At 41.3% G+C, this 15,397-nt stretch overlaps 1 protein-coding gene across 7 annotated transcripts in view; it reads left to right on the forward strand.

Annotated features, from left to right (window-relative positions):
* cux2b (cut-like homeobox 2b) overlaps positions 1–15,397 on the forward strand; it is a 177,639-nt gene that overhangs the window by 109,605 nt on the left and 52,637 nt on the right. For all 7 annotated transcript variants that reach the window (XM_054773970.1, XM_054773967.1, XM_054773969.1 and 4 more), the window contains one exon: positions 1,113–1,191. In XM_054773970.1, coding sequence (XP_054629945.1) covers positions 1,113–1,191 — 79 coding nt within the window. The remainder of the gene's footprint in view (positions 1–1,112; positions 1,192–15,397) is intronic.

Raw genomic sequence — 15,397 nt, forward strand, 5'->3', positions numbered from 1 at the left:
CCACTGTACGTGATAATACAGGTAAAATGTACAACATACATGTACTACTGTTTGAAAGCCCACAATTTGTACCTGTTTATGTATTTATGCTTGTTGGTAATGTTTTTTCATCAAACGTTGAGATTTTGTACTTTGTTGTGCGGTCCTCGAATGCACCATAGTTTGCTGCAGGACAAAAAAGTGAAACTTTATATATAACATCAACACTACACACGATTCCATCTGTTCATCGGTCATCTTGCACTATCATTCATTAGTGATGACTATCTATTACAGATGCAACAATTAACCGATGAATAATAGATTATCCAATTAATCAACAACTTGATATTCAATTCATGCTTTCTTTTATTTAAAAATGTAAATATGCTCTGACTTCAGCCTCTCAAATGTGAATATTTTTTAAACTTCCTTAGTCATCCATGAAAGCAGACCTATTATCTCTGTGTTTTAGGTAAAACAAGATAGTCACACACATCAGCTTTGACTTTGGAAAACAGTGATGGACATTTTTGCCTCTTTTCTGATATGTTGCGAAGCAAACCACTGACTGTTGGTGTTTGGGTCGTGTTGATTTGATCCATCTAGGGCTTAACCAATTACTCGATTAATCGAAACAACATGCTTCTGATTAATTGACAGAGAAAATAATCATTAGTTGCAGCCCGAGTACCTATACATTTTATACTTGAAATGTGTTTAATACGTGTGTGAGGTATAGTTACAGTACAGCTTAAACCCACGATTGTGTAACAAGTGAACAACGGCAATTAAAGAGGGAAGGGAGGGTTCTGGAGCTCAATGTAATCTAATAATTACAAGTCAATTTCACTGCAAATGAGAACATCAAGCTAGAAAGTGAGGTGTGCGTCAAACATTAATTTTTATGGGTTTATCAATTACTCGCTGATTTTTGTCATTCACTGGTGGTCGCGGATAGCAGGGATACAGAGATACAAGGATACTGTGTACTGTATACTCTTGGTTGACCACAATCTCTCTGAAAGTACTTGAATTCTGCATAGGCCTTCTATACCATGCGTGTTGATTTACACATATGCCAGCGTTATAAGCTGCGAATATTTACCTTAATGGCATTTTTGTCCCTGCAGGTGGTCGCTCTGAACAAGCGGAGTAAGGAGGCTGAGTCTGCATTCCTAGGTATCTACAAACAGCTTATTGAAGCCCCAGGTGAGTCTCCCGATATGAATAATATCAGCAGAAACACAAGCCCCACACTCAAACCCTCTACAAAGGCAATTTCCCCTATAAAGATCAAATCCTCATTTGATTGTTAGTCACATCATATAATGTCTATAAAGCAATACACAAATAATATCTATCTAGATATATATATATATATGTGTGTGTATATGTGTGTGTGTTTGTGTATGTATATACGTGTGTATATGGATGGATGGATAGATAGATGGATAGATAGATGGATAGATAGATGTGGTAAAATAGCACATTAATATGCTGTGGCTCTTATCCATTTTTTAAAGTCCGTCGTCTGAGCGCTTTCCAAAACTCTGCGTGAGGCCACTTCAAAACGCAGTCTTGGTCCTTGAGTGTAACATGGCTGAGGAGAGAACACATCCTTGAGGAGCTTGGCTGTTGATTGTGGAGGGCCAATTAAAATCCCAACTGAAGTCTGGCTTCATGTGGAACACGGGCCTGATGAGGCCAACTGGGGGAAAGCAAGAGAGAGGGAAAGACTGTTATTGAGAAGAGCGGAGACTTTTTTGTTGTTCTTATTTCATCCATCCATATGTACGCCATTGCTATGTGTTGCATAGCATCTCATTCCAGATCACATAAGCACTTGTGGCAGGAGTAGAGAAGCTGTTTACAGATTCAATGAATACAAGATGAAAGTATGCGACAGCGAAAATAACGACGGCAACGGCTGACTTTTAAAGGTCTCCTTTTGCCTTGAAGTCCCTTACTTGATACAAACACACACACTACCTGATATCGTCAAACACTTTCCGACACAAGTCGTTTCCTCCACAAGGAATACTACTGTTTGAAGTTGGGGTTTTTTACCCATACAGTATGTCTTTCAGTCATTTTAAATGATTAGTAAAAAGCCAGGAGCATAGTTTGTCTAGTAAACCCACCTATAGTGAGTAAACTACAAAAACATAAGTACTTTTGCTTTTGCTCCCATCTATCATGAGCTGGACTAAAAGATGTAAAATGTTTTGTATGTACACAAAAGTTGTGCTGGGTGATACAACAGCACATTTTTGGAGTGACCTTTTATTGTGTCCAACCTAAGGCACACCTGTGGAGTAATCATGCTGTCATTAGAATCTTGATAGGCCACACCTGTGAGGTCAGTGTCTTATCTGCGTTCATAAACACAGATTATATATGGAGCGACAGCACAATAATGTTTTCCTGTAAATTCATGCTTGCTACCAGTAACTTTTCTTTTCATGTTAAAGTCTCTCGACCTACACTACATAAAAATAGAGGAATCCTTCTTAACCCCTTACCGCAGTTAATTGGTTCCAGACACGACCATAAGTGAATTTCCATTAAAATATTATTAAAGCCCTCTAGACATTAAGTAAGACCTGTATAGTCACTTTTACACTTTCCGGTGAAAGGGGAGCTGAGTAGGGGAGGAACAAGAAGTGATTGTGAAGGGTTCAGAGTTGTGTTTTAGCTTGGCGTGGGTTATAGCCTTTGTTAGGGATTATTGTGCCTGTCGTGAGAATATCAAACCTGCAATAAAAGGCTGTTGTTCCGGTGATAAAGTTTGGTGCGTGTGTTTCTCACCGAACATTACAGTAACATTACTGACACCTAGTGACCAGTGTAGAATACTACATATCATCACAATGTCTTTCATTGCGTCTTCTGAATGCCTTATATTTTTACTTCATTTAGTTATTTTATGCTTGAAAATGCTTCAATCCCAGCCATTTTTTAAAAGACAACCCCTTCAGTACCGGCCATTTTAGACAATTTTGACTGATCTTTTAAGGCACACAGAATATTGTGTTCTATGGCTATCGAGGAAAAGGCTTCTTGAGACGTCATCTGTACTTCTGTGAAGAAGGTGTCGGAAGAGCTTGAAGAGGTCGGAAGAGGTGTGTGAAGAGCTTCGTCAGCGAACTGTTCGCTGACGAAGCTCTTTGGATGAGGAGCGAAACGTCCGACACCTTCTTCACAGAAGTACAGATGACGTCTCAAGAAGCCTTTTTCTCGATGGACAACTCCTGTACGACTGAGAGCCTACACAGACGTGTTCTATGGCTATATAAACATGCTACCAAAAGAAATATTAGACTCCCGTCTTTCATCAGGAACTTTCTACCTTTTTCCGTTCTTTAGTGATCAGCAGTAGAACATGGGTAGGTTTCAGGAAAATATCAGTTCCTGACTAAAAAAGGGAGAAAAAAAGCTTTTTATGAAAAGATACATTTCAAGCATAACTTTCACGTTGACACGAGAATTTTTTGCTTTTTTGACAACTGAAATATCTAAACAACTATACCAACATAAACAATACAAAAAAGGGATTGTTTTACATCCATCCATTCCTTTTCTATGCCGCTTATCCTCACTAGGTACGCGTGGGTATGCTGGAGCCTATCCCAGCTGAATTCGGGCGAGAGGCGGGGTATTCCCTGGACTGGTCGCCAGCCAATCGCAGGGCACACACGGACAAACAAACATTCACACTCACATTCACACCTATGGACAATTTGGAGTTTCCAATTAACCTAACCTGCATGTTTTTTGGAATGTGAGAGGAAACCGAATTTTAACATGAAAAGAAAAGTCACGGGTAGCAAACATGAATTTCAGAAAACATAACCGTGCTGTCGCTATTTGCAGACAGGTAACATATTTCCATTGTTACCTCACAGAATGACTAAACTGTGTTGGGAGGGATTTGTAATCAACTGCCAATTATTGCTCCACCCAAATGTCCAAACATCCTTTACTGCACAATGACAGTCAAATTATCACTTTTATTTGTTTCATTACACCAATTACTCAGTCTGGTGACATCAGCTTTGCCCTACCCATATTCTTTCACATATATAAAGAAAAGTCAAACAACAGATGCGCCACTGTCTTAGCCTCCATGACTCCAAAACTCTTGAGGGAGGAGGACTGACACGTACTCCAGTTCACTGATGGGTATATACTGTGTGTGTCGGGCCCCACATTCATTGTGTGGAGATTTCCAGAATGTACTGCATGGAAAATTACATCAGTTAATTACAAGTCTGCACTTTGTTTGGCCTTTTGTTGGTGCAGTGGAACATGTTTAAGTCTGCGCCCCTTGGACTGGCTGAGTCATGTCGACATAAGTGGTTGTCGGCCACTGCTTGCGCATTTACTTGTGAAGTGTGCTGTAGAGGTAAAGAGAATGGGCAGTTTTGTTTGCAGTTTGTTGACATTGTTTTAGCTTGCATATACATTTTGTTTTTATAATGGGTCGTATTCAGCCATGAAACAGCATGATTTATGAATATGTTTGAAAAACTGTAATAGATTGGAGCTGTGAAATTCGAACTGCGATGACAACTATTGTGTTGTGTCAACTCATAATTAATCACAATTAATCACAGATTGAAGCTTTTCTCTATAACAGGAAGGGATGTAAACCTCTTTGTGATAGATTAATTGATATGCATCTACATACACGGGTTACGATACGAGTGAAAAACGATATATTTTAAAAACAGAACGATTTGATACGGTTTGGTACAGTGTACAAATTATACAATTCAATGGTTACATTTGTTGACGTAGACATGAATCTTAAAAAATAAAGAAGACAATTCCATAAAAGTGGCATTCTGACAGTTTTTTCAAATGTGTAAAAGAGCACATCATGTGCCCAAGTATGTTGTAAGGCAGGGGTCCCCAACCACTGTGCCGTGGGAAGCATTCTGGCGCAATGATTTAAAAAAAAACCAACCACTACATAGACTACTATACTGTAGGTTTCCTCATTTTCTTTCATCTCATATTTGGTCCCTAATGCAGATGCTATGTGGGAATGCATAAAGGTAAGATTTGATGAACCTTTTGAGTGCTAATTTGCATATTTGTTGGCGCACCTGTCAGTCCAGACTCATACTGGTGGATGGTGGGTCTGTAGTCATTTATTGCTTTTAGTGTCATGTTGTTCCTGTCTTAGTTTTACACAATACATAAGAAATAATATAAATCAGATCGCTATAATGTACGTACTGTATGTTATGCTGATGTGTTGAAAATCTTTCTGGGTGACTAGCTAGCGCGCTGCTAATGCTATTTACATCCATTCTCGTCTTCAGTCACAGTCGCATTGACACAAGCCCCCAAATAGCTGTCCTCGGCTATGCCTGCCGAGAACTAGCAGCTCATAACCCAAATTTTAGCTCGCACCTCAAAGCAAAAACTCAGCCGAGGGACCACTCGCATCTAGAAAAACACCGGTTATTTGGGACACTCATATGACAAGGTACCACTGTATACATGGCAATAAAAGAAATACCAGCAGTGCTCCAGTACCTTTTTACTTCAGTCGACGTAATCTGTGTTAACTGAACTCACAGCGACAGTAGATACAAATAACTTTGGTCTTTTGGAAAGAGCCATCTGCCAGGGCTTTGAAGCTAAACTTACCATTCAAAATACCCTTTACTTTCTCCATTTCTGCTCAATATTTGGTCCCCCTTGTGGCTCCACGTCCGTTTCTTCAAACTACAGTGTGAGCCTGAGGGTCAAACAGGATGTGTTCATGTTAATTGCACGTCAAAAAGAAATAGTGCCGTTAAAGGAAATTTCCAGCCCTAGTTTTCATACAGTATTTCATTTTCTTATCTAATAGAGCTGCAGTAATTTTGTTGCATGTCTTGACTACAGTAACAAAGTTTTGCTTCCTCTGGCAGCGAATAATCGGAAAAAAAAGTGTGCGTTTTATTAGTTGCTGTGGTAGAATCCACGTTAATACTAGGGTTGGGTAGAATTTACATATATCCAATACTACTACGATATTATCAGAAAATTATAGTATATATATTATGCATATAGTATATATACTTTTATTATACTATTAATGTCCCTAATTTTGTGACATCCAAGTTATAGTAATTAGTAAGTAATAAATAACATGATAAATAAGTAATAAATTCACCAATATGAAATCAAATCCACAACAAATTGTCATAATTATCACAGCAAAACCAGCAGCAACAAAAAAACAGAAAATAAATGGATTTTAATGTACTTTAAAGGGAAACTGCAATTTTGGGGGGATTTTTCCCATCATCCACAATCCTTATGTGAAACATGAGCGCATATTTATTTCCCTTTTCTGCCACTGCAACGGAACAGACAGAAGAGATACTGCTGGCTGTCAATTTCGCTAGGAAGACTCAACAAGATGCTCGTTTGCTGTCAGCATTTCTTCACCAGAGGACTGGAGCACAAGTCTAGTGCTGGAAGACACAGCCGTCTCAATGTGAGCGGACATTGTGTCGTCACTGTTTCTATGCTGGTGTTGTTGACGGATGTTTAGGTAATGTTTTAAATCACCAAAATACGGCAAGATACTGTAAGTATTACATGTTATCATCAATGCACCTGTTAATGCATGATCACAGCATGTATATAAAACGATAATATGGTGTTAGAGGTTTTTTTAGAGGGGTTTATAGTCGAAATAGGTGCAATCATTCACCTCGTTGCTCTTTTTTTCTATTTTTGCTGTTTTATATCAATAAATAGCGAGCCGTGGGCCGCATTTTGCCCTGGCTTATCATGTTCAGGGTCATGTCTATAGCCAATCTCAGCTGACATTGGGGAGAGGCAGCCTGGACTGCTTGCCGGTCAATTGCAAGGCACAGCGTTTCAAGTGGTAATCCCCAAAATTAGCAGTTACTTAGATCCCGCATGCCCCGTGTCAAGAGTCAAGATTGTGTAACAGTAATTGTGCCAAATGTTGACACAGCAGCTTCTCACATGGGCAAAAACTGGGACTCCAGAGCCAATCAGAAGCTAGAGCGGTGTGTTTCTGCACAGGACTCTTCCTGTTTCTGCAGAGCGTAATGTCGCCTGCATGAGTCACTGTACATCTCACTGCAGGTGTCCAAGGTCGCAAGAATGGATGGCTCCAGGTTTACTGCAGGAAAGTCATTTGGCTGTGGCCCCACTAAATTTCTCCTTTACCCTCCAACACAACAATGTGGCTCCCCCTCTGTTTGCCCCAACTGCTGTACAGTTCATGTATTTTTCATTACTTGACAGAAGCAATTATTCTTTACACACGGTGATCATTAATCGTAATGTAGTTATTGCTATTCATGGCTGGACGTTCATTTCAACGTGACGGTCCGTCAGAGTGTATGTGTGCTCATTTGTGTGCTGTCGGTCCAATCAGAGGAGGCTGCAGTTAATAGAAACTAGGGCTGAACAAGGAAAGGAGGAGGGAGGAGCAATCAGCTCAGTTTGCCACCTGTTGTACGTGGCTATCATTAACATATCACATATCGCTGATCCACTTTATGTCGCTTATCCATACTAATCACATGTAGTTTACATTCCTTAGCCGCAAGTGTAACGATGTCAAGCTTTCAGAACATAACAAGCAAGTGAGATTTTAGTGATTCCCACATGACTCTCAATATACTGTAGCTGTGGTAGTGGGTTGTGGTAGTGGGTTGTGGCTTGTAGCGACTTGTAGGTGGGTCCAGTGACGCATGTGCATGTAATTCTAATAGAGTAAAAGCATGACAAGCAAAACAAATAGGTTTACAACAGGGGTATTCCACTAAAATTCAAATAGGTCCAGATACATACATTTACCTCAAGCTAAGTTCCGAACCCCCAACCTCTCCCCCCATGGTATCTGGGTCTCGACTCAGACCGTAATTTATTGATCTTTGGTTTAGACATGCAAATGATCTTTGAAATTGTCAGGGTTTTTTTTGGAAAGTCACAAACATGACTGAACCACCTGTCAGTGCTTTGAGAGGCTCGAGGGGCCCACAGCAGCACCCGCTGCTCGTTGAGAAGAGTTTCTTCATGTCAGACTTCAAAAGTCTCCAGTAACACAAGAAAAAGTTGCTAGATTTGTCGCTAGTCAGTGTTTTCAAAAACAGTCGCCAGAGGGCTCTGAATACTCGCTAAATATAGCGACAAAGTCGCTATATTGGCAACACTAACATGGGCCACTATTGCTGCCATAACCCACGCCAAGCTAAAACTCAACTCTGAACTACCAATGTCAATGTCAACTATCTGTCCTCCCCCCACTCAGGTTCAAGAGCACCGCAACACATTTACAGCAACACACATGAGCATGAATCTTATTGATGTCATAAATGGCTTATTTCCCCTTACTTTGTCTACTATATTAGGTAGTACGAGTGTAAAGGTGAGTATGGGGGTGTTATTTCGTGTCTAGAGGGCTCTAATAAGGTTAAGAAGCATATTTAAAAGGTTGTAAGAAAGTTTTCTATCATCTACTAGGAAAATATTGTATTCATAAGTAAGCAATCATACTTCGCGGAACTTCATTTATCACGGTCAGGTCTGGAACCAATTAACCGTGATAAGCGAGGGAATACTATATGGGAAACACTGGTATTTTTGTTTCCTTTTATGAGGCCCTCCAGCCTGAGATGTCAATCCACTGGGGCGTTTCATTAGTGTACTATATTTTGATTTGTCTGCGACATCTTCCCCTGCTGTGCACACAAACTCAGTCTTGAAAGCGGCCCCCGTTCACAGTTTTTCGAAAACAATCACCTCCGCACTGCTTTTGATCAACACGTTCTGATCAATGCTGGAAGAGCTGTGGCAGCTTCTACCGGAGTTCATCACTTTTTCCCAGAGACGCACCTAACTTTCCCTGCATCTCGTCTTGCTGTCTCATTCAGCTCTTCTCTTCTGGAATGCGTGTGTGTTGTTTGAACGTCTGCGTTTGTTGCTTCCTCTGTCGCCAGGGGCGTAGCCCAGAGACTGAGGCTCCAGGTGTTTGCTCTTTCTTGCCTCCTCTCACTACACTCACAGACGCACACACACACACACACGCGCAGTCACACACACGTGCACACACGCAAACACACACACACACAAAGTCCTCCCTCTGGATCCAGCCCACTCCTTTCTTTTAGAACACAGTTCCTTTTATCAGACTTTATGAAGATTCTGCTCTGAATCCACCCCATAAAGCGTGTGCAAATGTGGGGGAATGCCAGTTAAAAAGCTATGGCAACAGCGCTTGCTAGTGGTGACCAGTGGAACTGCAGGAGGTGAACACATAGCATTTTGTATTCTGTCTTCTGTTAAGCAAGGCTTTTTAGTCTCTTGCATATTCACATTGAATGCTCCCTTCGGCTATGATAGCATCAAATCAGAAAGAACTGACCTCCATAGTCCACACTCACTCAAATGTATTAAGAAGGGTTGTCCTCCTTCAACCCCCACCAAACACTTGCAGAGAGGCCTGCAGGGCACAGCGAGCTAGCTTTATTGTCATTGTGCAGCCGAGTACCTACAGTCAGGGCAAGACGAATGGAGGAGGAGGAATGCTGTAAATGTTTGTGGCAGTCTGTTGGAAAATAAGGGCATATAAAAGCTGATGGGGAATGAAAGCTCTCTGGGTGGGATGTGATTATGCACAAGTGATTAATAAGAGGAGTCATAAACAAAGGCCCAGGAGATGTTTGAGGTGCTTAATAATGCATTATGTTCATAAAAGAGCCGGGCCTCTCCAACTGATCCCTGTGGAGTAGGACACCCCAGCGGGACCAAAAGCGAGAATAAGTGCGTGTAGGAATGCTGGTTTGTGTGCACTTTGAATTTGAAAACGTGTAGACTGGAATAGACTTGGATCATCATAAGTTCTAGGCTGCGTTTCACTGCATTGTCTCATTCAACGGGTAGAGTGGCCACTAACAAGCTGTTAGCATGGCTGGTGCCTGCATAACAATAGGTTGTTCCTCTGCCTGGTGGCAAAGCAACTCTTTACTGGCCACTCTTTCCGTTGACTGAGACAATCTTTGGGGGAGAGATGTGAGGACATTGTTGTAAGCATGCAGTGCAGTGCGGTGAGGAGCGTGGTGACCTCGATATTGGGGAAACCAAACCTTAAACACTGCACCGTCGTTAGTATGACGGCCGACACTTTCTCCTTACGCTTCCCGTCCCCCACCTGGAAGTAAGAATGACTCGAACAAAGTTAGATTTGACAAACTGTACCTGTAGATTTGACCTTACCAAATATGACATCACTACTATTAACAAACCATGGCTCTAAGGGGATTATTAGCCGACAAAAGCTGGTATCTTCAACGATTGTAAAGGGCTGGTCGTTTAGCGGCATCATTTCCATGATAAAATCACAGATCGCTTTGGTGCTCGGGTCGTCTCTGGCAAACTTTTTTGCATTTTTTAAATGCCAAGGCGATAGGAACAAGCCCCTGGGTATCGTAGTGATTCTGGTGTTTCAGGTGGCTGATAAGGTTTGATGTGTTGAAGCTTGGTGGGGGTTTTTTCCCCCCTAATCTCGGGATGCTTGCAGAGCATTTCACCAAAGGTCTTCCTCTGTAACAGTGCGAAGTCCCACAAAATCAACACCATGGTTGGTAACAAGCGAACTTAGGAAGTTACAGGCCATTACGCCACAGAAAATGGAGTGCTTCATTTGCTCACACGAAGCCACTTTCAACACCGTACGGGTAATCTCACCTCACTAATAATCTCTCACTTTTTTAAAAATTGGTTATTGGAGCTATTTTTTTTTAAGTTATCGGATTTATTGATATGATGTTGTAATTCCTTATATTTTCTGGAACTTCTGGCATAAATACCATTGGAAGTTTATTTAAAGCAAAACAAGACAATGAGGGATCTAATCATAATGACAATAATAATAATAATAATAATAATAAACAGTGTGATTTCTCAACAAATGCATATAGCCCTGAACATGTGCGTGCATAAAGAAAATGAAAAGAGAGAATCACAATCTCAATTCTAAGCAAGAAAATTTGCAGAATTGATGCAGCCCTAGTACACTGCGTACTTAATTCCTGAGGGTGCAAATTTTTACTGTGTAGCGCTGTCCCAATTCGGTTACTGTCAATGCGCTTGCAGGAAATGACGATCCAAGTATTTATCAGCTTTCTTTTGTTCTCACCTTTTTTAATAGTGAATTGCAACTAGATTCAAGATTCAAGAGTTTTATTGTCATATGCACAGTAAAACAGGTAGTTCTGCTATGCAATGAAATTCTTGTTCTGTTCATTCTCCCAAGAAAAGAAAGAAAACACAAGAAAAAGAATGAGAACATAAGAAACATAAACATATATACCAATAAATTAAGCAACAACAACAGAAGAGACATTAATACAGATAAATAATACAAATAAATAAAGTGCTATGAGTGTGTGCGTGTGCGGCGTGTGTGAGTGCTTCGTTGAGGAGCCTGATGGCCTGTGGGTAAAAGCTGTTTGCCAGCCTTGTGGTCCTGGACTTCAAACTCCTGTAGCGTCTGCCTGACGGTAGGAGTGTGAATAATGAGTGTTGTGGATGTGTGCTGTCCTTGATGAGGTTGTGTGTTCTGCGTAGGACTCTAGTTTTATAAATGTCGTGCGGTGAGGGGAGGGCTGCCTCAACAATGTTCTGTGAGGTCTTGATCACCCGCTGGAGTGCCTTCCTATCACGTGTTGTACAGTTACCGTACCAAACAGTGATGGAGGCGGTAAGGACACTTTCGATAGTGCATCTGTAGAAGCAACTCAGGATTGTGGTGGACATGCCAAATTTCCTCAGTCTTCTCAGGAAGTACAGTCTTCTTTGGGACTTCTTCATAATTTGTTGGGTGTTGTGAGAGCAGGTGAGGTCCTCGCTGATGTGTGTGCCAAGGAACTTGAAGGTTTTCACCCTCTCCACCTCAGTCTCATCAATAAACAGGGGTCTATGCGGCTCCTTTTCCCTTGTTCTTGGGTCGATGATCATCTCTTTAGTCTTATCTGTATTGAGAAGGAGATTGTTATCACGACACCAAGCTATGAGTTCCGCCACCTCTCTTCTGTATGACGTTTCAACACCACCAGTGATCAGTCCGATGACTGTAGTGTCATCCGCAAATTTAATGATGCTGGTGTTGTTCTGGGAGGCCACGCAATCGTAGGTGAAGAGCGTGTGGAGGAGCGGACTCAGCACACACCCCTGTGGGGTCCCAGTGCTCACAATTCTTGAGCTGGATGTGCGATTGTGGACTCTGACTGACTGGGGCCTGCCTGTTAGAAAGTTAAACACCCAATTACAGAGGGAGGGTGACAGGCTGAGTGCGAGGCGCTTATTTGTGAGTTTGTGGGGGCTGACTGTATTAAAAGCAGAGCTATAGTCTATAAATAGCATTCTGACATATGTGTCCTGGCCCTGTAGGTGAGAAAGGGCTGTGTGGATGGCAGTGTTGACTGCATCATCCGTGGACCAGTTCTGGCGATATGCAAACTGTAGAGGGTCCACAGTGGCCGGGATGCTCTTTTTGATGCGGGTCATGACTATTCTTTCAAAGCACTTCATAACAATAGGAGTGAGTGCTATAGGGCGATAGTCATTCAAGCAGGTCACGTTGCTCTTCTTGGGTACGGGCACTATGGTGGTGGACTTAAAGCAGGTCGGTACAGATGCTTGTGCAAGCGACAGGTTAAATATGTCAGCAAGCACATCAGCTAGCTCTGATGAGCAACCCCAAAGTGCACAACCTGAGCTTGTTGTTACGACGCCATGCAAGATGGCATCACATCACAACACACCGCACCTTGCACATTATATACCGCATTTGTTCATCAATATGGTGAGATATTAGATGTCCAATGCTGTGAATACTATCTTTAAAATCGACACACGCTCATGGACCCTAAGAAACATCATGAATGTATAAAGTGCACTCGCGTTGAACAAACCCACACCCGGAAGTCAATAACTTCATGTTCTGTTGTTAAATAAGGTTAAAACATGAGATGATGTTGCACATTTCCTATGACACAAACCAAAAAGCTCAGTTTTGCCCTTGCACAAACACACAGAGTCTGAGTTTTTGAAAATCTCCACTCTGGCAGGATTTGTGTGCATGGGTACTGACAGTGTACTGCATTTTGCCGTACTTGTCATTGTGAATGCACATATACCCTCAAAAGTGTAAGTACAGTACAGAAGTGTGCAAATTGAGCCACAGTCCTTATGACATTACTGCATGTCACCTACGTAACAACACAAGGTGGTAGTTGGTATAGTTTTCACTCGTTTGGTTCAACTTTCATAACTTATTTCCCACTGCTTTGTTTATTTTAAAATGCCACGATTCTTCTAAATATCTCTGTATTGATGCCGTTCCGTCTCTGTACTTCTGTTCTGTCTGGAGGTGGGGGATGGTCTGTTTCTCTTTTAATTCACGCATAAAAGCGTTGCTTTGACTCTACTAATCTTTTCTGCATTTTTTTCAGTATTAAGGGATGTCATGTCAAAAGTACCACAAGGAGAAAAGGCATGTTTGTGAATATGCTGTTATTTTCCAATCAAGATAAAGTGAGGGGAAAGAAGGCATCAATTATCCTAACTGCGTTACATTTACATCTGTGAAGGTGAAAACAGAGCTCCGGAGTTGTGTCAGCCTAGTTTTGGTCCTTGATAGGAGTATTACAACACTTTTACTGTTTGTTGCAGCAGCAGCAGAACATGTTTATGGACCTTGAAGTCCACTCTGAGCAAAAAAAAAAATAAAACACAACACTGTTTTGAATGAAAAGAAAAAACCCTTGAGCGCAGCCTTGTAAATTAATTTGTTCGTGTTGTATGATGGGAACACAGCTGGCCTCATTAACATGTGCACAACAAATAATTATAGTATTTTTTTCCTCTCTTCAGCCAGCCACTGCTTGGCTAATGGGCTTGCTGGGTTAATTATGTCAGAGCGTAATTACACAGGGCCCAGAGAGACATAATGGTGCACCCTGCTGCGCCCACGCCACCTAATGATGGTATATTGCTGACAGGGCCAGGACGGACCGGCCGACACCTGCTAGTCTTTCCACACAAAACCCTGGATCCCCCCACCCACCCACCTAGACCCATACAACAGTATCTTTGCACAAACCGCTTCAATGCCACCCGGAGGTTACAGGACTATGCAGCCTCTGACAGACTCTGCTAGCACCACCTTCCGCTTTAACAATGCAATCGCCTAGAGACAATAACTCAGTGACCATAGGGAAGCAACTACAACACGGCAGCCTCATTAGTGATTAAACAACTGAAATTGTACAAAAGCATAATTAAAACGAGTAACAATGCAGAAATGTCTTTCCTAGACAGGCTACAATATTGCTACTATACTACTTTACAGTAATTACATAGAAAATGAGCAGCAATCTGAGCTTCAAAGTAAGTTTTTCAAGAAAGACAACCCACAACTTTGGAATTTATCATGAGTCGGGTCAGAGGCATCCAAAATTTTTCCACCGAGGGCCACATACCAGTGGCGTGCGGTGAGGTTCATGGCTGCAGAGGTACTGACTCCTTTGGAGTGTTTTTATGTCAATATAGGTTGCTCATTAAACCAAAAAAAGAAAAGAAAATAATTCATTTTGTTTATATATATTTTGGTATATAATCCTCCATCTCGGCAGTCAAATCCAACCACTCGTTTTAGCAAAGCATCCAAATATTCTGCATTTGACTTGTTTTTAAATCTACCTCTAGCCTGCACTGCTGTTTGTGTATTTCAGAAAAGTAAAAAAAAATAAACAAACAAACAAAAGCTGGCTTTTCCTCACAAAAAGGGTGGCAGTGACAAGCACCTTCCAGCTCATGCATCGGTGCTGCAAGTGCCTCCCGTACAGCATTTGTGTGTATTTTATTGTCTTATTAGCAAGAATAATGATGTCACGCTTACATTAAAGACATTCCACAGGCTGTAGCAAGTCATGACGTATAATAAATGTTTCTGCAATATTATATTATTGCCGACTGCATGACAAACACAAACTTGCAGGCGCCATGCTCCAACTCAGTGTGCACTCAGACAGTAAGCTGAAAAGTGGCACTCACGGTGGCCTCATCTTAGGTTTCTTCCCTTTATTTGATAAGGAAATGTGCAAATTCAGCAATTTTTACTCAAGAAAATGTAAAAAATTACTGGAATGCAGAAAATGCATTTATAATGCAGTTCACGTGACTAATATTAATATTTATTTTATGTTATTACTCTTTTTTTTCCGTCAGAACAAGTGAGGCAATGCCTGACCTGCTTCCTCTGACTTTCCATATACTCTAAAGTCAAAGGCTGTGCATTGTCATTTTCATATATATATGTGATGCTGTATTTTTCCAATTTTTACAGTTTTTTGGTTCTACTTTTGTT

This window comes from Dunckerocampus dactyliophorus, chromosome 4 (genome assembly GCF_027744805.1).
Source record: "Dunckerocampus dactyliophorus isolate RoL2022-P2 chromosome 4, RoL_Ddac_1.1, whole genome shotgun sequence".
In the NCBI taxonomy this organism is placed as follows: domain Eukaryota; kingdom Metazoa; phylum Chordata; class Actinopteri; order Syngnathiformes; family Syngnathidae; genus Dunckerocampus; species Dunckerocampus dactyliophorus.